Raw genomic sequence first — 24569 nt, 5'->3', positions numbered from 1 at the left:
GCAGAAATAGATGCCAAGCATCCAAAATAGCACTTACTAAAAATAGCATATACTAAAAATAGCACTACTGTTGAAAACCACTGAAATTGAAAATCTGAGCTCTCCACAGAATAATGAGTCCCCTAATCAACTCAGAATAGCCTATGAGAACTTGGGAGTAGGCTAACGGAAAGCAAAGCAAACTAGGTGTGAGAAGGGGACATTACAGTTCTTTATTCTCTTTTGTAATATCTTTTGGCCCTATCACTAGTGCTCATTACCCTCCAGGTTGGCAGGTCTTTGGCTCTAATGCCGCTTTAAGCATCTCTACTGATTTTCACCCCAATTTTTTCCTCTTTTTCTTTGGGAATATGGTCAAATAGATTGCACAAGATGAGATGAATAAATTGTGATGTGTCTTATTTGTTTGGTTATATATATATATATTACTGCATAAATAACTGAAATATAGGGAATTTTCTGAGTATTCAAGAACAACAGATTGCATAATTAAACTCTGGCCTTGATTGGTAGATTTCACTACTCATACATCACTGTAATTAACAATTCAGTAAAATGACCGTAAATGATGACTTACAACTCCCATGCACAGTCCAGAATAATATCAATTGCTGTCCACAGGGAAACCAAAGGTGTTGAAGCCTTCACATCCAGTAGAAATGGGGTTTGCTGCTAGGAACTGTTGGCTATTCACGCCAACTGAGAGAATGCTAAATCAGACCTCCCAAAAATATTCGATCTGCCACACATAGCCAGCCACGACCTCTACAGGTTACTCCAGGGAGCAGAGGTACCTTGTGGCCATGAGAATCTCTATGCCCAGTGCAGAGATAAAAGACATGCCCGAGCAGTTCCGCCCAGCAAAATCCAAATGGCTTGGTAAGAGGTTAATACCTGCAAGTTTGGTCTCCAAACTTCCATGGTGTGTTTGAAAACTCTCATGCCAAAGGATGCTGTGGATGCAAGAATTTTCGCTTAGCCAATGTTATTTAATTTTTCCACGAACCTCTAATAATGCTATCGCCCAGAACAGTCAACCACTTAATAAACTTCAATAATATTTCATTTATTTATGGAAGTCTCCGTAATTTTCCTTTTAAAATCTTTTATTCTTAAAATTAAACCTATACCACTGAAATTAAACCTTTATTCTGAAACTTTGATCGATATCTCTAAAATTGGTCTTCGTAGAAGACTTCACAAATCTCCCACACAATGTAGTTCAATGTTAATTTTGAAGTAAATCCACCAATAGAGGGAATTGGGTTTTCATCCAATCCACCAAGTGACCCAAGGGTTTCATCCTAAGGTATGGTGAACCTGCAAATATGTAGTGTCCCCTTTTTGAAATAAAATTTAATAATAAATAACAATAATAAAATTAAAATATAAAAACAATAAAATAAAACATAATATAACTAAAATTTAATTAAGTTTATTGAAGGGTCACAACGCATGAAATGAAAAGTTGGGACTCTCTCAAACATGAGATATAAAAGGGAGAAGAGTTCATTTGAAAGGGGATATGGAGGAAGGAAGAAAAGATGGAGCATGAGAATCAAGGAAGGATTAATGGAAGAAGAAAGGAATGGGAAGAAAATAAAGAAGTGACTCTTTCAAAGGGCAGAAATGATGAAGGGTTGTAACTCTTTTAAAGGGTGGTATTTATGAAAGGTTGTGACTCTTTCAAAGGGTTGTGTTTGTGAAAGGTTTTGGCAGACATAATGAAGAGGGCATCCAAGGGAAATCCATTTGGAAAATAATTTATCATTCTCAAAGCAATAGAGGGTGGTGACTCAATTCTTATGAAAGTTGGCGACCCTTTCACCAATAAAGTATAAAGGGGAAGTCATTCCAAGCATTCAAGGTTCACTTATCAATCACCACTCATGAATCCACAAAAACAATCATCAATTACCAAATCAAGCATTCATTCAATCATCTTTCACCAATATACCAAACCAGCATCTATTCCATCATCACTTATCAATCATCTAATCACTAATCACTTAATCATCACTCACTAGTACCTCAAATCATACAGTCAAAGGAATTTGTTCAATCAATCAATCATTCAACAACAATCCATCCATTAAGGATCAAGGTCAAATGATCAAGAATATAAGCAGAAAAAGAATCAAGATCAGAATTGAGTAAGAGCAGAAATGATCTTCGCAAGGAGTCTACATGCTTCCATTTATTGTATATGATAATGGATTTGTTTAATAGTCTATTTGGAATTTAGAGAGACAAATTGGAAAACAGGACGGCCAATCAACCTTTCAAGTTCTTGAGATGTGAAGACCCGATCTATCCTTCATCAAGCATCCCCCCTTCTCCCCCCCCCCAAGATAGAGTGCTAGTGAGCCAGGATGCATATGTGTGCTCCTAGGCTTGATCAAGGAGGTAGTCTTCATGCTCTTATCAAGCATGCCACCTCAAGATGGAGCCCGTGTGGGCTGAGAGGCTGATTATTGCTCCTAGGCTTGATCGAGGAGGATGGAGCACTCATGGGCCTATAGGCTGATTAGTGCTCCTAGGCTTGATTGAGGAGGATGGAGCATTTCCTAGGTGAACTGAGGGATGACAGGATGGTCCACCTTCCATGCTTCTTTCTGTATGAGGGCAACCAACCTTGAGACTATGGTTTGCAAACATTCATCACATCCCTAATGAGGTTATTATGGGAATCTGCATTGGAATGGCTAATGTCTTAATTAGATATTAATATGAGAATGTGTTGATGTGTCTTTTGTACACGACCAAACACAGAATAAAATACCCAGAGGTATCCTATCCTCTCTTGAATAAAGTTTCCCGACTGCTGAAGATCTCGCCGAAGGATCAGTCGGAGTAACTCCAAGGTTCTGATATGTAGGTTCTCTACATGTGGATAAGCTCTTTGCGGTACGATGTGATTTTGCTGAAATCACAAGGGGACTTACATTCGATGACTTGAACGTCTGATTTGCTCGAATCACAAGTCCTATTTACTAACTGGAAGATAAAGAAATGGCAAAAGATACAGGGTTCAGGAAGTCTACTCTAAGACCTAGAATGCGAGAAGATGGATGAATGACTAGGTGGAATTCTACTGGGCTGGGTCTCACCATCAGGCCTGAACAATCTGACACCAACTCAGTGTGATCTTCTGAGGGATGCTTCAAATATATTCAAATTAGATACCATCAGATACTGATCATCATTCAAGTTAATGCATGAACAATAGACGTGTAACGACTTGAGATTAAGCTCATTCTATGCCAGTTGACCAGACAAGGCACACTTACAGTCAGCAAGAGGCTAGTGGTTTGGACTAGGGGGATTCCATGCAAGTACATTCAATAAATTCTTTCATTCAATCTAAATATTTATCATCTACAATGAAGATTCAACAAGAGACCATGCATATTGCAAAGAAACGACATATTTCACCATATCTTCAATGAAAAGGGGGTTCATTTACAATCAAGGCAACAATTTCTTGCCTTCTCTTCCTAATCTACTCTAATTGCTATTCTATTACCTATTCTCTATTAATCAATCTCTGACTATTATCTATTAACCCACTATTAACCTTTACAAATGAGGAGCCAGGGCTTTATATAGAGAACCCTTTACAAACAGACGGCTCTGATTGACTTAGAAACAATGGCTAGGATTACAAGATAGAAACCCTAATTAGGGTTTGTTACAACAAACTTCCTTAGCCAATTAGAAAATTACATTCCAAGGGTGAGGACCAATAGGAAGCAGGGGTAGGTACATCAAAGTTTGTGCCACCTCCAGTAAATTAGGTACATTGAATCTGGTCATGCTGAGGTGGACCAATCCGACTGGAGGAATGATGATTGGGATACCACCTTGTCTAGTACTTGCTCGTTCCTCTTTTAATATTCAATTTGATGATGCTGAAAAGTTAACTTTGATTAACTCTTCTGAAACTATCTGCTTCTTCAACGTACCCTTGCATTGACCTTGGTTGATCCTCCTCTGTCTTTAATGTGCTTGATAAACGGTGTGCCTTTCTTTGACTCCCATGTGTCTGATGAGGTTTCCTGACTGTCAAGTCATCCTTCTTCGGAAGTACACCTCGCCTTGAAGTGCTGGCAAAGCCTTTCTTTGTTATCTTATGGTAGAATGAGGTCTTGAGGCTAACTTGAATTCCTTGAACACTCCTAGTCATCCAATGCCTCAAAGCATCTTGAGTCTTCCCCTTTTGCCTGTGGAACGTCCTTGATGATGATGGACTGCAAGTGGTCGTCCATGCCCTGGCCTGGTCTTCTTCCATTTGCAAAATAAACCAAGGATGATTAAAGACACATAATAAATTCATTCAACATAGCATTTTCTACCTTAAAACATCAACAAGAGTTATCAAAATGAAGTTCGCTTGAGATCTTTCCCAGGGACAGGCCCCATAAAATTTCGCTTTGGACCCTGGCCAAGGACAAGACCTATTTGAGATTTTTGCCCTGGACCCTCTGGAAGGGTCAGGAGTGAAATTCATGTTAAAGCTCGAATTCCATCATTTTATTGGTTCAAAATGCCTCCAAGACAAGCATATGCTATCTTTCTCTTGTCCAAAGCCTAGGAATCCATGTCTTGACCTTCATCATGAGCAAGTTAGGTGAAATTGAGAATTTTGCTCTGGACCCTTTGGAAGGGTCAGGAGCAAATTTCTTCCCTTAGCTCAAAATACTCACTTCTTTCACTCACAATCCCCTCTAGGGCATGCTTGTGGCAATCTTTAAGCCCAATCTACCTTGATCACTGTCAGGAGCGAATTTCTAGTTTTAGGCTTGATCTTACACTTCCTTTACCTCAATTCATCTTGCAAGGCAAGAATACCTCACTCCACCTTCAACCATGCCACAAGAATCAATGTTTTGGCTTCACCCAAGGAGAAAATGGTGGATTTGAAGAATTTCGCTCTGGACCCTTTGGAAGGGTCAGGAGCGAATTTCTCTCTTTGATTGTTTTCCCTCACCCAACTCTATTTCTTTCACTTTGTAATTACTTGATTCTCCATTTGAATCCTTCTCTCAACTTGACAACACTCACTTGGCGTAAAAAATGGCTAATAAGGAGAATTTCGCCAAAAACCATGGCCAGGGATAGGACCTATTTAGGATTTCGCCTTGGACCCTTTGGAAGGGTTAGGAGAGAAATCCTTGTCCAAGCTTAAAATCTTCATTTCTGGAGGCGACAATCTATTCAAGGGCAATCCTAGGGGCATCTCCCAACTTCTCCCACCTTGGTCTAGGCTTAGCTTGGCATAAAAATGAAAGGAAAAGGTAGTTTTAAGGAATTTCGCTCTGGACCCTTTGGAAGGGTCAGGAGTGAAATTCATATTTTGAGCTTATTCTTTCATTCCTCTTACTTCCATCCACCTTCAAAGGCAAGGTCACGCCACTTCACACCCATCCAAGCCATAAAAACCAAGGATTTGACTTGCTTTGAAGGGAAAATAGGTGATTTTAGGAATTTCGCTCTGGACCCTTTGGAAGGGTCAGGAGCGAAATTCATGATTTGGCTCAATTCCTTCAAATTTGATAATCACTAGCAAGTCAAAGTCACACCTAAGGACACTTCCAATCCTAATTCACCTTGAACCACCCTAGACTTGGCATAGAATTGAGGGAAAAGAGTGGTTTTGTGAAATTTCGCTTTGGACCCTTTGGAAGGGTCAGGAGCGAATTTCTCATTCTAGACTTGACTCTTCATCTTTTAAATCCCAATCTTATTTGCAAGGTAAAATTCCATCACTCTTCACCCAGGGAACAAGGTTTGAAGCCCAAGCATGGAAGCAAATGAGGTTAATAAAGAATTTTGCTCTGGACCCTTTGGAAGGGTCAATAGCGAAATTCATGTTTTGGGCAAAATCTTCATCTTTCAAAGCATCCAACTACCTCTCAAGGCAAGAACATACCAATCCACCCTCCAACATGCCAACGCCTAGCCAAAACAAGGAAGCAAATAAGAGCTACAAGGATTTTTCGCTTTGGACCCTTTGGAAGGGTCAGGAGCGAAATTCTTGTCTTGTTCAAAAATCCTTCACTCCTTCACATTCTATCACTTGGAAAGGCAAAGACACATCATTTCCCTTCCAAATACACCCAAGGAACAAGGTTTGATAGTCTAAGCAAGGAAGCAAATGAAGCTTATGAAGAATTTCGCTTTGGACCCTTTGGAAGGGTCAAGAGTGAAATTCCTATTTTAGGCTAAAACCCTTCACTCCACTTTTAGCCACTCCCTAAGGCAAGAACCTAAGTTGCCGGTACGAGTACGGGCACGGGTATGGGTACACTAGTACGACAATTTTTTTTTGGGGGGGCTGGGTACGTCCGTACAAAAAAAAGTAAAAATCATAAATATATACATATATATAGTCTAATAAGTAGAAACAAAAATTAAATTTAGAATCCCACATCATCCATATGCTAAACAAAACTTGGAACTATCATATATGATTCATATTGATATAACTATTACAAAATTACAAATTTACTATAAGTCTAATCTAATATGAAATATCCATTTTTCAAACTTTGAATGTTATGATAGATATCGAATTCATTGTTCATTGGTTCAACCGTTCAACAATAAAATAACACAACTAATAATCAGCAATAACATCATATGGGTCACTAGGAAGATCAAGATCAACATCATCATTGACATTAGATGATGTAGGTAGAGTACTGGAACCACATGCAGCTTCACTGCCACTTGCACTAGCAGCAAATTGGCTATCAGACTCCCCAAAAAGTAAAGATTGTGTGGCAGCTGAAAAATCCAAATCAGTTCGCTCTGGATCTACATCCCAAAACTTTGTGCTCCCATCCTTATACTCATTTTGTTTATGAGTAAGAAGGCGCAAGTTTGAATGCACATAAACGAGCTCTTCCGCCTTACTTGCTGCCAGTCGGTTGCATTTCATTGAGTGGATAAAGGAGTATGTGCTCCAATTTCTCTCAGATGAAGAGGAACTAGCAACCTATTGAATAATTGACACAAAGTGAGAGGGTGACAATTATAAAATAGTAAAAAATCTAAATTTAGAGAGCAATAAAAATTAAGAAACTTACTTGCGATAAAACTTTGATTGCAAGAGTTTGAAGGTTTGGTGATGTATGGCCATTGAGGTACCACCAAGCATGAGAATCCTTTTTATACTTATCATGGAGAGCGGAAACACTTTGACCATTGGAGGCTACAAAATCAGCAAACTCACTTTTCATTAAATCCTCCATTTCAGAATCGGGGAAGAGTTTAGTAAGTGCTGTCCTACACCCTTCACTGACTTTTGAATCTCTATATGGTGGTACCCTTGATGGCTTAGCAAGCATTTCATCACTAAAAAATTTGGGAGTCAATGCAAATGCAAGAAGATGTAGTGGGGTGGTCATTTTGTTCCACCGCTCAACACAAATTGATTGAACCTCTTTGAAGAAAGTTTCTTTGGGATCTTGCTCTTTTGCATTGATGATGGCTTTCATTTTCTCAATCATCGATTCAATGCCATCATATACCTCTCCCAAACATGGGTGATCCATGTCAGTATAACGGATCATACTCATGATGGGCTCAGTGAAACTCAAAAGATATTCCACTCGATCCCACCAAGTGTCATGTAGGATCATGTGCTTTACATCTGTTGCCCTTTCAGTATTGGATTGCCTCCATAGGGACCAACTTTGACTAATTACCATGCTAGCAAGTGGCTGTCGCACCTTCACAAGTCGCCTCAAGACGATTGTGTTGGATGCAAATCGAGTCTCGGCAACCTATTCAAAAATTAAAAATAAAAATTAGAATACAAAGAAGACATGATAAAAAAAATAAAAATTAAGTAACCATCAAAGTGAAATGTAGATTTTAAAAATTGAAGTGTTTCAATTACCTTTAGCAACTCCAACTGTGAAAATGATCTGAAAATGGCCTGTGACATGTTATGGTTTGTGATGAACATTTGGATCTCTTCAGCCTCAACATAAATTTGTTTGATCCAATGTATTTTCCTGCCTATCTTTTGTAGCATGAGGTTGAGAGAGTGGACAGCACAAGGTGTCCAAAATATGTGTTCAAACCATGTCTCAATCAACATACCTGCAGCTCTACAATTCTTTGCATTGTTCGTTATTACTTGGACAACATTTTGATGTCCCACATCCCGAATGCATTGTATAAGGATGTTAGCAATAAATTGTGCATCCTTCACCTGTCCCTCACAATCCACAGCTTTCAGAAACATTGCCCCTTTAGGGCACACTGCAATTACATTAATTAATGGCCGATTTTTGGTATCCTTCCATCCATCTGAAATGATGGACACCCCTGTTTGTTTCCATGAATTTCTAATGGGAGCCAATGCATTGTCTATGTTTTTTACCTCCTTTGCTAGTAAGGTGCTATGCACCTTCTCATAACCTGGCCCTGTATACCCTTGTGGAGCCTCATTTACCTTTCTCAACATATCCTGCCAATATGGTGATCATACCACATTAAATGACAAACCGTTTGCATATAGACATCTTCCAACGGATTGATCTACAATCTCTCTAGCATCATACTTAAATGCTCTCTCTAATGGTCCCCTGCTTCTCTTCACAATAGCAGGTTCTTCACTAATTGGGTCCAAGAATGGGTGGCTCTCTACCACGATATTAGGAAAATCACTATAAGATGGAGAAGTAGGGGGCTCTTTGATCTCCTTCCTCTTCCTGTCAACAAAGGATGGTTTGAGGCACGACCAACTCTTGCATCTGCTTCCTCTTGCTCTCTAATATATCCTGCTATTTCTTGAGGTGACATCCCATTTCCATCCTTTCCTAGACATGGTTTGATTCCTTGTTGGGGAATGGCACAAAAATGGGCTTTGACACGACTGTAGGAGCTAGTTTTTTTCACACTACAAAAGTTGCATATCCATAAAAATGTTCCACCACCTTTTACTTGGTCTATTATTTTGACATATTTCCATTAAGGTGAATTTGGGTCAGTTTTGAAAGTCCGTTGAGGAGTAGAGCTAGTAGTCGTTGCCATTATGATTTCTACAACAAATTAAAAAATAATTATTAATATTTAATAGTAAACAATAGATTCTAAATGTTAAATATATAAAATTAAATTTAATAATTTATTTAAAATGAAAGTGAAATTATTATAATTATGAAAGTAATAACAACATTTAATTTTTTACAAACTTCTAAATTACACAATAAGTAATTAAAATATACCTATTTTTATTTAAAATAAATTAAATAATAATACTACAAATTAAAATTAAATATCATTTTGATTTGTATTTACTATTATTTAATTATTATTATTTAAAATATGAATAGTTTTTAAATTTTTTTATTATAGTTTGTTTAATAGTTTGTTAAATTGTTTGTTAAATGAAAACAAACAAACTAATAAAAATATAATTTTTCATTTTTAAATAATAAAACTATTTTCAATTTTGCTAGTTAATTTTGTTTTCATTTAACAAACAATTTAACAAACTATTAAACAAACTATAATAAAATTTAACAAACTAATAAACTTTTTAAAAAACTATAATAAAATTTAACAAACTATGATAATTTTTTTAACAAACTATAATAAATTTTTAATAGAACATATGTTTTCTTACTTGCAGCGGAAGCCGGAAAAAATGGAGGATGCGGAAGCCAGAAAGAATGGGGGCTGGTCGTCGGCCGTCGCCCTCCTGCCGTGGCACCTCCCGTCTTGCCTCCTTTGTGCCTTTGCGCCTCCCGTCACGCCTCCCATCGTCGCGCCTCTCGCCGTCATGCCTCCTCTCAACTCTGTGCCGTCGCGCCTCCTCTCACCTCTGTGGTTTCCGTTTTTTGGTTTTCCTTTTTCACTGTGTGTGGCGTGGAAGGAATGGTTTCACGTTTTTTAACTTTTGGCTTTGCTTTAGGGTTTAAAACTTAAAACGACATGATTCGACCCATGAAAAAAACCCTCGAAATTTGTGAATGATGCGGATTCGTCAAAAAAACCCTATGGAATCGCCACGTCTACACCGGATGTATTAGGATTCGTGACTCAAAAAATGGATACGTTTCAGGAGGAAAAAATCAGTACCCTGTCCGAATCCACAGGGATTCCAGGGTGAATCCGAATTCGATACGTATCGTATCCGGATTTGGGGGAAAAATGTGAAGTACCGGTAACTTAGGCAAGAACATATCCATCTACCCCCACCACGACCAAGGAACAAGGTTTTCAGTGCAAACAAGGAGGAAAAAAGGTGTCTTCTAAGAATTTCGCTCTGGACCCTTTGGATGGGTCAAGAGCGAAATTTCTTTTAGGCTCAAATCTTGACTTCATCTCTCACATTTCTTCACTCCAAATAAGTGTTTTGCCCTCAATAATGCCTGGGAATGAGCTAGTTCTAAGTTTGGATCAAAGTAGAATGTCATATAGTAGGGTCAAGAGCGAAATTGAAATTCGCTATGGACTCTTTGGAAGGGTTAGGAGCGAAATTTGACTTTTTGGTCTCTCCATCAGGATTCATATATGGAATATAACATTTTCTTATACTTTAAGTTATATTCCATATATATTGTTAGGATGTTTGAGAGTGGTTTCGGACCTCCAGGAGTTATAATGCAAAATCTAGTTTTTGGAGGATTCTTCAATTTTCCAGACTTAGTCAAATTTCATGATCAGGATGACATTCTAGACAGCCAAATTTCAGGACATTTGAAGATCAGGATGACATTTCAGACTTCTTCACTCACCAATTTGACTTAACTCAAACCTCCAAAGATGATACTCACCCACCAAGCTTCATTGACCTCCTCAAACTCAAACAAGACATAATTAGCAACAAGAGCAAAACTTGGTCTAAGGAAGACTTTCAAAGATGACCCTAACTCGAAGTATCCACTGACTCACCTTTAGCTAAAACAGAGCCTGCTCTCTTAGTGATCCCTCTGGCAACACTCAGCATGCAAAGGCTAACAGACAAACCCTAAAAACCTCGAAAGCAAACCCTAGAAAGCAAAAAAGTAGGGGTCCCCATTTGCAATGGGGCGATGTGTGAATACGTCACAACAGAATGGTATATGACTTTATGATGTATACTAATGATTACACAAAATAGATATTCTCTTGACTTTGATTTAATGCCAATTCCAAGTGGCTAATATTGTGTGCAGGACCTAGACTTGGTTTTCTCTTTTTAAAAGGCTTTTTAATCGGTAAATTTGTATTCTTAAATGTTCTTTATTTCTTATTTTAGTTGAAATTATGAATCTAGGGCAAAATACAATAATATCCCAAAAGGGTTTACAAATATTTATTAAAGTGACTTTATAATTTGTATTTTATTTTTTTACATTGTTACACGGAAACGTGTTCCCCCCCCCCGCCCCCCCTCGGCCTGCATTTCTGAGATGAGGAGATGGGGATGTGGCATCTCTCGCTGTCTTGCTACCGCCACCGGTGCTCCGCCGAAGATGTCTCCAAGTCTCCTTGGGGGACGCCCAAAAGACTTTGAAGGGGCGGGGAGACTTCCAGAAGACTCCCATCACCCAACGTCAAAAAGTATTTTAATTTTGTATTTTTTAAAAATATGAGGCATTTTTAGGGGTGGGGGGTAACCCTAATTTGACGTGGGCCCCACTCCTTACCCCAATGCAACACAACCACCAATTTTAGTGATTTCATTCACATTTCCAAGTCTGATTTTTTTCCAACAAGTTGAAGAGGAGAAAAAACTTGGAAAAGTCTGATTGAAGGAGTGAGAAGAGTGAGTACAAGTGTAAGAGGAGTGGGAAGGAGCAAGAAGGAGAGGAGGAAGAGGATTCTACAACATTTTGGAGAGATTTTTTAAGCATAAGATAGGGGTTTTCTTGTCTTTTGTTTGTTTTATTTTCTGATTTTCAATTTTTTGGTTGTTCAAACTTGTTTTTTTTAATTCATTTCAAAATCAGATTTGATGTTAGATCTTAAGGGCAAACCTTCAAGATTCAACATCAAATTTTAAATAATATAAATAAAATTTTAAATTTTAAATTTTGGTTTCAAAATTGAAATTTCAAATTTATTATTTCAATTTTTTATACTAGGCTGAATTTATTTTTTATTTTGGTTAAGGGAGGACCATCATATGTGCCACCAGGTGAGACGAAATTTAGGACCACAATCTTGGATAAGAGCTATTCCAAGATCAATATTTTGATGGAGAAGATGAAGGCATGTTGGGTGGCCTCTGGGTGCAGCATAGTTATGGATGGATGGACGGACATTAGCCATCGTCCTCTCATCAACATCATAGTCACATGTGCAGAGGGCCCATACATCCTTAGAGTAGTTGATTGTACAGGGCATCACAAAGATGCTGATTTTTCAGTTTGAGGTCCTGTTGTGACCATTTCACACATCGCCCCATTGCAAATGGGGACCCCCTCTTTTTTGCTCGTTTTTCGCTCGCTTTTCGTTTCGCTTTTAGGATTTTGTTAGTCAGTCAGTTGTCTGGATTGAGGGTCAACCCTTAGGGTTTTAATTAATGTCTTTTCAAGCCAGAATCCAGTCAATTTTGAGAGCTTTTTGAGCTTCCTTTCTAGGATGCAAATTTTGAATGGAATGTTTTCGCCAAATTGGTCTATTTTCAATTGAAATTTTTGAGTACAAAGCTTAAATTTGTCTAAGTGTTGATGATGAAATGTGAATTTTTGTCCGATTGAATATTTTGACCAAATTTTGACTTTTTTTGATTTTTGATCCTGGGCATTGGAAATGATTTGTTTTCGCCTTGTGAAGTGATAAAATGTGTAAAATCATGTTATTTTGGCCTGTAGGAGCAAAATCGCTCCTGTCCCTCAGTGAAGGACCGGAGCTCGTTTTCAAATATCTTACTATTCCTGCAGGACCAAGATGAATTTCGAGTTGGAAGTGATGAAGAAAGGCGAGATCTTTCCATTGAATATAAATTGAAGATTTTCACGAACACAGAAATACCTCCAGGAGAAAAATCGCTCCTGTCCCTCAGTGAAGGACCGGAGCTACAAATCAAATTTTGCTTTGTCCTTGCAAGATTTCAACGACTTGACGATTTGAAGAGGTCCAAAGGGAGATGTTTTATCAGATGAATATAATTTGAAGTGCAAACACGAAGAAAAATGGTCCAGAATGCCAAAATCGCTCCTGTCCCTCAGTCAGGGACCAGGGCGAAGTACATTGTAGCTCCCGTCCCTCTCCAAGGGACTAGAGCGATATTCTTCATAGGGCAAAATTCAGACAAAGATCAAGTCAAGTTTATGTTTGATGGCAAGGAAGGAGGTGAAATGAAACTATTGAAGACAAATTGAAGATTTTGAAACGTCAGCAAGGACCCTAAATGCTTAAGTTCGCTCCTGTCCCTCAGGAAGGGACCAGAGCGATTTTTGTTTTAGATGATTTTCTTGCCCAATTTGAATGGATCCCAAGGCATGAATAAATGGAATGGAACATTGCGAATCCGTTGAATATAATTTTTGAAGGATACGAAATGAAATGAAGCCCACAAGAGCAGGATCGCTCCTGTCCCTCTCCAAGGGACCAGGGCGATGTAATGAGTATATTGCTTCTTATTCAAGTTCAAGACATTCCAAGACGGAGAACAAGGTGGCAAGGACATTTCAAGACATTTCAATCAAGCACGAAGTTACAAAGGTCGCCAAGTTGAAGGATTTGCATTAAAATATCCTAGTTCGCTCTTGTCCCTCAGGGAGGGACCAGAGCGATATTTCCATAAAGGCATAGATTTCAAAAGTTAAGCAAGTTTCAAGCGACAAAGGGGATCAAAGAGACTTTATTTCACGCGTTAAAGATAACTGCAAGTTGATCAAAACAAGAACAAGTTCGAAGTATTGAATTTCGCTCCTGTCCCTCAGGAAGGGACCAGAGCGATATTGAGTGTATTGACCGATTTATGCAAAAATCACGTTAAGACAAGACTTCACAAGGTCATACAAGGTTCAAGGCGTCTTTTGAAAGTGATATATCAAAGTTTGGAACGTCCAAGTGTTATCAATCAAGCTAAGGAACTCATATCGCTCCTGTCCTTTGGACAAGGACCAAAGCGATTTCATTAAAAACACTCATGCTCCTTCAAAATCAAGACAATGCAAGGATTGGCGAAGTTAAGGACGACCTTTGGAAGACAATGAACGAAGAACGAAGATCAAATGTTTACAAATTTGAGCCAAGACATGGAGATCGTTCCTGTCCCTCTCCAAGGGACCAGGGCAATATTTGCCAGAACACATGATATCCTTTGAAGATCACGTTAAGATAAAGTCGCACATGGTTTTAGAAATCATTTGGAAGGCGATGCAAAGGGAAATGGACGTTAAATATTACCAATTTAAGCTTAAAATGGAGAAAACATGAGGATCGCTCCTGTCCCTCTCCAAGGGACAAGGGCGATGATCCTTTAAACATCAAATTGTCTTGTGAAAGCAAGTGGGACGAGCATGGAATGAACAAGCGATGTTATTATTTGCCTTATGATGAAAATTGGAGTTCGAAGATGCAAGATCAACGTGAAAACATGAAGATCGCTCCCGTCCCTCTCCAAGGGACCAGGGCGATATCAAATCAAAGGGTACTTGTTCGCACAAGCAAGACAGTCAAGCTCGAAGGACCCAACAAAAATGATGATTTGAACGTGGAAATGCAGAGGTTGAACGCCAAAAATGCAAAAATCGAGACCAACATGATGGATCGCTCCTGTCCCTCAGGAAGGGACCAGGGCGATGAGGTACGTATACTCCATTTTCAAAATATTTTGGCGCTCAAATAAACATTTTTGAATTTATTTAAATGCTAGCAAAATCGATATTTTAATTAAAAATGGCATTTAAATATTGCGCTTGGTATTAATTAATTATTTTTTGCCTTGTAAAAAAATCGAAGTTTATTAATTAAAAACGATGGCATTTAATAATTGATTATTAAATTAATTAAAAAATTAAAAAGAGTGCTTGGTTTGGAGAGTCGGCCTTGTTATTTATGTTAAAAATAGTTTAAAATTGCTTTATCTTTACCAAGTCGGCCTTAGGGTGAATGGTGAGAAGCGCTATAAAGGGAGAGTGAAATCTTTATTTTCACATCATCATTTTACCTATCTTACATGCGATTTTGAGGAAGAAGGTGCGAAATTGTGTTTGAAAGTGCGATTTGGAGTTTATTAATCAAAGGTGGTGCGAACTATCAATCCAAGGTGGCGCTAGTAACTTCCAAGGTGGTGCGAATCTATATTGAGCGAATTTGCCAAAGCTTGAAGATCACGTTAAAGGGGAATTTGAAGATTACGTCAAGGACACAAAAGGTGGCGAAATTACTATCTTAAGGAGATCACGTTGAAGACCATCTATACCTCAATTTTGCCTAGACGAATTTTGTTCTTTTTGCATTCTAGAGTTAGCTCTCTATTGAGGTATGGCGATTTGATTTTATTGTTTTATTTATTCATCGTCGTATTTTGAATTTTGAATTTTGAATTTTGAATTTTGAATTCCTGGCTCAATCGTTTTTCATTTTAGGAAATGATAACTCAAAGACTTATCATGAAGTTTCCTAAAATTTATTCTCTAATCTATGTTATTTATTGCAAAATCTAGCTTCTCATTATGAAATGTTGTGTAGGTATGGCGACCCCGAAGGCGGGAGCATCCACCAGTCGCTCAGCTCTCATGAAAGAAGATCAGAAGACCGAAGAAGTGGAGACCAAGATCGTGTCGAAGTGGAGCCACATTGGAGATACAAACTTGGGTAACTTTAGCACGAAGAAGTTTCGAGAGGTCCCTTACATTGGCAAGCCATCACCTGTCGCCCGGAGAATAATAGAGAGTGGCATCATTAAGGCGGCCGGCTTTCCTCCAGTTGTTCAGTGCCATGAGTTGATGATCGAATGTGCTCGTCACTATGATCCACAGTCCAGAACGATCGTGTCCAAAGAAGGAAACATTTTGGCGTACCTTTCAGAGGAAGCTATAAGTGAAGCTTTCCATCTTCCAGAGCACAGGGACATGATATACAAGAGCACAGAAGGAGCCAGATCAATGTACGAAGATGATCCAGATGCTTGTCTAAGCATTATCAATAAGAACTGGCTACTTAAGAGCCGTCCCCGTCTGAGCAAGGTCCCGAACACACCGCACAGGATTGATTTCCAAGAGGAGTACAGAGATTTGATTACCATGCTCAACCGAGTTACAGGAGCCCCTCATGCCTTCTATTTTGAGAAGTGGATGTTTTACTTCATCCAGGTGATTGTTCAAGGGAAAGGTACGATACATTGGGCTAGGATGATTAGCCATTGCTTGGACGTACAGTTGAGGAGACTCAAGGCTACTAAGTCCTTCCACATGAGTTCATATGTCATTTATGCCTTGATTAGGAGTGTTGAATACGCAGGACTACCTCACAGAGGATTGATTGGAAGAGGACCCGACGAGGTCAGAGCTTGTGATTCCTATGCCTACTTGCATCATCCGCCAGGGAGCAACTATAAGTTGGTTAATGATACTTTCACGATGAACATCACTAGGACGTTGCAAGGTGGAATTCACAACAGATTATCTCAGGATGCACAAGAATTCATAAAGAGGTACGGTGCTTGGTTCGTTCAGTTTCCGAAGTTCACTTATATCAGAGTGCATGGATGTCCTTTACCACCGTACATGTTGCCAAGATATCCGACAGACAGAATTGTGTTACTTGAAGTAACAAGACAGTTGGCAGCATATGTGAAGGCATTCAGACACAAACATCAGAATGGAGTTCCAGTACCTATCATTTTGGGTAACTCAGTTGAGGTATGTCCTAATGCTTTAGCTATGGATGACGCAGAGAAGGAGTTAGCCTTGTATTCTTTTTCATCTTTTGCTTTGAGAGAAAGCTTTGATCCACATGGACATTTAGAGGAGACAGTCAGCAGGAAGTTTAGACATGAGTACCAAATAGAAGATTTTGTGATGAATCTCTTAGATGATCTTGAAGTGAAACGAAAAATGCATTCTAGATTACCTTTGGATTTCATCAGGAAATGCAGGATATACAGAGTGGCTGACCAAGCTCAGGACAGTGGCAGACATATCCAGTCTTCCTATGATCGAGAAAGCAAAACAATAAGGTTAGATTGGAATGAGCCCGAGGTCGTGGATTTAGATGCTTTGATGGCACCAGTCTTGTCTTGTACTCGCAGATGGGTCGACATACAACATCAGAAGTTGAGAGAACAAGGCATAGCCATGACTTTCACTTTGGAAGAGAAACCTGCTGAAGGTGGAGCTAGTGTGAGTGAAGGCAATCCTAATCCTAGAAATTCAGGTGAAGGAAATCTTCGATGTGCCAGTGAGGGCAATCTCCATTCAAGAGGTTCGAAGAGGAAAGAGAGACCTGGAAAGAGAGAATCTTCCAAGAAGAAACAAGAGGCTAACAGAGATCGATCATCCGGTACTTCTTCTAGACCTGAGAAAAGAACAATTCAAGTGGAAGAATCCATGGAGTCTATGGTACAGAACGACAGGCAGGAGGAAGGACAGGCACAGCAAGGGTCACCAGATGGATCTCTCCAAGACTATGAGTTAGATGAAGACAAAGAAGACAATGAAATGACATCTCCTCCCAGACAAGAAGAAATAGTGCATAAAGAGATTCAAGTTCAAGAAACAAGATCGATTATCCCAGATTGGTCGAAGGAAAGATTAACCAAGGTGATCGTAGTAGAGGACGAGGACAATGCAATTGATTTAGAGAGCCTTGTTGGACGTTCACACGAAGTAACAGAGAAGAGAAAGGCTACCAAGATGTCCAAGATGATTCGAGATGAGACTGGATCCAGGAAATTGCAGATAGCTACACCGGCAGCAGACAAATATGAAGGTGAGATCCTAGCAGAAGAATATGATATACAGACTTTTGAGTTAGGACCATCTACTACAGAACAGACTTTAGATGATGCTACCGATTCATTTGAAGCATTGAAAGACAAGCTTAGAGAAGAAATGGAGAAGAATAGGAAGCTTGAGAGAGAGGTCGGTGCATGGAGGACATATTTCAGTCACATCAATGAACCTTTGGGACGTCAGGATCCAGTTAGATCACCAGTACAAGCATTGCCGCTTCAATCAATCAATGAAGCAGAAAGATTCAGGAACATGGTCCAACGTACAAGTAATTGGATGGATAGATCTCATACAGTGGCTATAGAGTTTGTAACAAGGATGATGAAGATTATCCATCAGGCTATCCAGGTTCTTGAGATGATCCACAATTTGATGATAACAGTAGCTGCATTCACCCATACCAAGGACGTTATCATTCCTGTCTTGAAAGTTATTAGACACACGTCAAGGAAGATTTTAGCGCAGGAGACGATCTTGGAGGGAGAATCTCACAGTTTGTTCCATTGGTCAACCTTACTCCATATGAAGAGTGTTTTCTTTGAAGACATCAGTACTAGATGTGGCCAAGTTGAGGAGGTGATCAATCCGATCTAGGACAGAGTATTTGAGGTACTTCGTACCATTCTTGGCAGAAGGATCGAGGTCGAGACAGATGTGGATATGCAGGAGCTAGAGGATAGAATCAAGGTCATATTTTGCAAGGACGCAAATGTTACAGATGAGCAATATGATCAGATGTTTGCCACCATGCTCCTGATTGAAAGAACAAAGGAACTTGAATCTACTTGGGATGCAGCTCTTCTAGATGCATTCGATCAGGTCATCCACTTAGAAGAGAGTATGAAGAATCTTCCCGAGATTCCAATTGCAGAAATCGAAGGAATCGTGACAAGATTCATTGCATATGCTAAGAAAGAGAATTGGAAAGGGAGTAAAATTCTAGATGAAAGGTTGTTACAGATGACATGACATCTTATTTCTCATTGGTTTATGTCTCCTAGGTTTTTGTGCCAAAATTTAATATTTGGCTATGCATTTAATATTGTTCAGTAAAAAGGAGGCCATTTGTAACAAACCCTAATTAGGGTTTAGGTGTCATGATCTTGTCCGTTGATCTACTTTCAATCTGGACCTTTCATTGTAATTGGGGATGCTATTTATACCCCCATTTTTCATTTCATTTGGTAATAGTTAATAGTGTAATAGTTAATAGTTGATGTAATAGAGAAGAGAGATTAGAGCTAGAAGCAATTTTATTTTGTAGCAAGATTGAGTTTTGAAGAGAGGAATTCAAGCAATTGTTGTATACGATGACTTGGAAATCAATAAAATATTGAAGTTATGGTGTTTTGTTGCAAACTTCTTGAGTTATCTTCATGGTTGTTTGATTTACTTGAATCGTGCTCAATCAAAGTAGCTTGTTAATTTGAAGGACATAGTGTGAGACTTGATCTTTGGTAGGATTCGTAATCCAAACCACTAGCTTCTTGCTGATTGTAGGAACGCCTTGCGTGGTCGACTGGAGAATACTTTGAGTCCCTTAATCTTCAATCATTATTGTATCTTGGACATGTACCTTCGTGGTAGTGTCCATGATCTTTGATGCATTGGATATCAGTTTATTATCTTAGAAGATCGCACTAATTTCAATTGAGTTGTTATCTTATGGCAAAATTGAAGTTGGTTGAATCTTGCCAAGTCTTGTCCATACTAAGTCATTCATAGGGTTAGATTAGATTAGACCTCTCTCAAACCCTACTCTTTTGTTATTTTTGAAAAGTTTCTTAGTTTAGCAAATCTTGAGCTTTCGGAATACGTAAGGCCCCTTGGAGGAAACAGCAAATCACATCATACCGCTGGAAGCTTGTCCACACGTAGAGACCCTACTAAAAGAACCTTGGAGTCTACCTAACTGATCCTTTACGCGAATCTTCAGCAGTTAGAGACTATTTTCTCAAGAGAGGATAAGATGCCTATTGGTATTTTATTCTGTGTATGATGGTGTATAAAATACACGTCAACAGGTCCTCAGGGAGGCTATTGAGGAGGTTGGACCACAAAATGTGGTCCAAGTAGTGACAAATGTAGCCCATGTGTGTAGAGCAGCAGGAAAACTTATTGAGGCAGCCTATAGACATATTTGGTGCACCCCATGTTGTGTGCATGCTGTGAACAATGCACTCAAGGACATGGAGAAGATTGATTGGATTAGAGGAGTGGTTAGCGATGCAAGAGATGTCCAGATGTTTATTTGCAACCACCACACTTCACATGCACTCATCAGGACCTTCGCGAAGGAGTTCTTGAAACCAGTTGAGACAAGATATGCATCCTATTTCATTCTCTTGGAGAGAATGACTGAGTTGCAAGAGGCATTGCAACTCATGGTTATGACTAGAGTGGAATAGGTGGGCCGAGGCCAAGACAGAGTAGGGGAGAAGGGTGAAGGAGATGGTGAAGAGTGATGTGTTTTGGACTGATGCAAATTACATTGTCTCTGTCATTTCTCCAGTATTCTAGGTCATCAAATATGGGGATGGGGATGGGGATGCACCCAACCTTGGAGAGGTGTATGAGTGCATCGACTCTATACTTGACTAGATGAGGGTTGTTGTGCGAGTGAAGGACCCCACTCTAACATTCTATAATGAGCACATTCGGGCAATCATTCAATGCAGAGGGGACAAGTTGAACACTCCTTTGCATATGATTGCCTATACCTTGAATCCTAAGTGGTACAAGGCTAGCCCGGGTAGAGTGACACCCGATTTAGGATGATGAGGTGAAGGTGGGGTTCTTTAGGTGCATAGAGAAAATGTATGATTCTAGAGATGCTGACATAATTCGCATTGAATGGACAAGATTTGCCACTCTTAGGGGTTATTCAGATGCGGCAAAGATGGATATAGATGGCACAGGAGGACCCACTTTTGTGGTGGAATTGGCATGGTTAGAAATCTTTGGCCACCACTCTAGCTTTCCGTATGCTATCCCTGGTTTTCTATTCTTTAGCGGTTGAGAGGAACTGGTCTACATATAGCTTCATCCACTCTGTTAAGAGGAACAGACTTACCTCTAAGAGAGCAGAGAAGCTTGCGGCTGTACATAGTGCTTTGCGTCTCATTGACTGCAAGACACTTGTGTACAAGGAGAGTCCAGCGGCACGATGGGATATAGAGCCAGAGGAGCCATCATAGATTGATGAGGATGATCCTACCACTTTAGAGGCAGGGTTGGTTGGTGTGAGCTTGAGGGATATTGACTGTGGGGAGTCCAACAATTCCTGTGATGAGGAGTTTGCAGATGATTAGAGGCCTCCCTTCACTACATTTTGCGTTTTATTTAACAATTAGCATTCAAGAAATCTTCGTATTTAGATTTAGTATTTCAAATTTTGCTATTTAATATTTTACTAATTTCCTATAGTTTCATTTGAAATGTAATTCTTATACTGTTATACATCTTTTCACAACTAGTTTTTCAAGTATTATAAGTATATGTATAACTATATTGTTGAGACATGGACCAGCTAGGACTCGAACCTAGGACCTTCCATATGCTGTTGGAGTGCTCTACCACTGAGCTACTGGCCCCTCTTGGACCAGTCCATCGTTGGTCCGGGTGTGGCTTATTTCCAACACCAACATCCCCCCTTAAGCCACACCTCTCGTGTGCTCCTAGCTTGGACCTGGCTCTGATACCATGTTTTTTTGTCAGGTTCATTCTCAGGTTCTTTAGATTCGACTCTTACAAATGATTCAACTTTATTCTCCTTTAGGATCATCTTAATTCTGAATTTCCATGCTAAGAAATTGTCACCTCCTTCGAGTCTATCTTCAAATCTGATAGTGCTGGCCCTTTGAAGAAATGTGATGTTAGATATCTTCTTGACTTTGAATTTTTCACAAATTTGAATGCCTAAGGTTCGATCTACCGAGGTTCTGATACCATGTAAAAGTTCTTCAAATTTCAATTTAAAATCAAGGTATGTGTAATGATGTTGTATTGCAATGCAAATATTTCTCACAGTATATATCAATTCTATTTTCTAATTATCTTCTATGTATTGCAGATGGTGGAGAAAGGACATTAATAATTTCGATGTCCTTTGGATAACAATAATAGGCACATATATCCTTCAAGAGAGATGTCATGGGCAGACATGTCTCCACAACGCCTGTCCATGGCATCTCTTAATTGTGCCTCTACACATAAACCGATATGAATCGGTGTATGCTTATCGGGTTTAACACAGCGATCAATGTTTTGTTTATGCCAAACGATTGGTATTGCCAACCGATAACAATGTGAATCTGCAATGTATGCTATCAGGTTAATAGCCCGATAGCATATTGGTGCCGATTCATTATGAATCGACACCAATATGCTATCGGGTCTAGTAACCCGATAGCATATGATCGGCGCTTAACTAATGTTAAGCAAGTCGCCGATCAAAACAAAAACGCAATCGGATATTATTCATTGTTAACCCGATAACATATAGTTATCAACTTTTAATATAAATTTATTATATATATATATATATTTCTTGGCAAGGATTTCTTCATCTGATCGATGCTATTTCATCAACATATATCAGCACCACCACCCCAACACCCCCTTGCTGCTGACCTCCCGCCATCCCCAAACTTAGGCCCTTTGTCCCCCCGTCCCTGAAATCCATCCTTGTGTCTCCACGTCCCCGAAATCCCCAACGACCACGGAACACTGTTTTTTTTACTTAAGTCACTATTAAGTAAATTAATGAAAATAAAGTTATCCTTACGATTTATTTTATTGGGACAATTTTATTCCCTTGTAATTTTCTACCCTAGCCTATGGGAATAAAATAGGCTAGATGACTCCACTGGATGATCATTTGGAAAAGGGGACATTACCCCCTTGGTCTCCCTATCCCCAAGAACCGTCCTCCGTTAGGAAACTCCATGGAACCATGCTTCTAGCTAAAGAAGGGAGATTGCCCTATGCATGGAATAATAGATGCTAAGTTTGATTTTTGAAATCCATATCAATTTTCAATTTTCCAGTTTGATAAGATAATACCAATTGGTAAGTTTAGAAAAAGAACATATATGCTGAAAAAATGCATTTTCTTCAATAAATACTGTGATTCTTTTGGAATTAGTTGTTAGAAGAGGCATGAAATACTACCTATTTTGAGTAGCTGAAAATGTTAATTTTTAAATGTCTTAAATCCTATCGAATTGATGCTAAGGATTAATGTTGCCTATTTGTGCAGGGGCTTTGTCTCAAGATGAGTATCAAAGGCTATCTGATTTGGTGCATTATAATTTGCAACTTAAGCTATCAGAAAAGGAGCAAGAGTGTACACACAGACGGGTTTGTTTTTCTTACTGAATTCAAGTGTTAGGAACATTGATTATAAGTGATCTTCATAGAGAACAAATTTTAGTTTACATCACATCTTGGGATTTTCTTTCAGTTTAAGCCATCTCATTTCTATTTGTTTAGGTCAGTCATTTGGTTTTAACTGTATTTTGAATTTTGTAACAGCACCGAGATAACATCAATTGGGAAGCAATTGCTGATAAGATGGGAACTCGAGATCATGTATTTTGCTGCAAAAAATGGTTGGTTCTAGAACTTGTTGGCAACTTATTATCTAAGAACATGGGGAATGTCTTATTTCTTGTTGCTTATATTTAATAGGTGATTTTTTCTTCTTCTGTTCACTTCAGGCGTAGGTGGGCTATAAAATAGAAGCTGTGGATTTTATTGTCATTTTAATGTAAGATCAAATTAATTTATATAAACAACTCATACACTACTAGCCATTTAATAAATATTTTATAATCACTGATTTTTTTATGTTTTATAATTAAATCATACTGTGATTTAATCTTAATAAATGGTTTAGGATTGTGGTGTGCTTGGTTATGTGCGTCAGTTGGAATTAATTTGCTACCAAGATGGTCGTTGTCCAACTAGTACATCTGTCTATCTACTAATTAAATGTAGGAATTTCTTTGAGGGAACGAAACTCTTGCATGTTGTTACATCTTGTATTACAGCCATGAATGCACATTACTTGTTGTATCAATGGAAATGAATTTCTGACCCAATTATGTGTTGTCTACAAATATTGATAGCTTATGTTGTATTATTTTGTGATGCTATTATTTACAAAATATAATTCTCACCATTACCTTTACGAGTTTGGTTTGGTAAAGTATTGTTGACAATAATGTTGATGACACATCGAGATGGAGATATATAATCAAGATTGAATGGATCAATCCGTCCATCTGCCTATACAAACTAGAAAAGGGAAGGAAGAAAGAAATTGTATTAATTTCCACAAATGACCAAAAGTAGGTCAAAAGAACCGGAGGTCACAATAACTGACAATAAACAGTTTTAGGAAGAGAAAACCCTAGAATCAAAGTAACAAAAGTACATGTAATAAGATAATTAGTGTGCTGCTAACAAATAGCAATACAAATAGCCATGAAGGGCAAATAAGAACTATAGAAGCATATGCTAGTGAAGGCTAGAAAAAAATGTCATTAAATTCCCTATTTGCTTTTGAGCCATCATTGGTCACTAAGAGAGATAATGCTTGTCAGCGAGTATCCAAGGTTAGAAGGCTATGTCGTGATAGACTGGGAGGAT

General features: G+C 38.7%; 1 protein-coding gene across 1 annotated transcript in view; it reads left to right on the top strand.

The window, feature by feature from the left end:
• The window catches only part of LOC131043951 (uncharacterized), a 153411-nt gene that overhangs the window by 113938 nt on the left and 14904 nt on the right, over window positions 1–24569 (top strand). The window contains exons 5-6 of the mRNA XM_057977210.2: window positions 23176–23276; window positions 23451–23527. Of these exons, the coding sequence (XP_057833193.2) occupies window positions 23176–23276; window positions 23451–23527 (178 nt within the window). The remainder of the gene's footprint in view (window positions 1–23175; window positions 23277–23450; window positions 23528–24569) is intronic.

Source organism: Cryptomeria japonica, chromosome 1 (assembly GCF_030272615.1).
Source record: "Cryptomeria japonica chromosome 1, Sugi_1.0, whole genome shotgun sequence".
Classification (NCBI taxonomy): Eukaryota; Viridiplantae; Streptophyta; class Pinopsida; order Cupressales; family Cupressaceae; genus Cryptomeria; species Cryptomeria japonica.
Note: the sequence above shows the minus strand (reverse complement) of the source record. Positions and strands in the feature narration are given on the sequence as shown.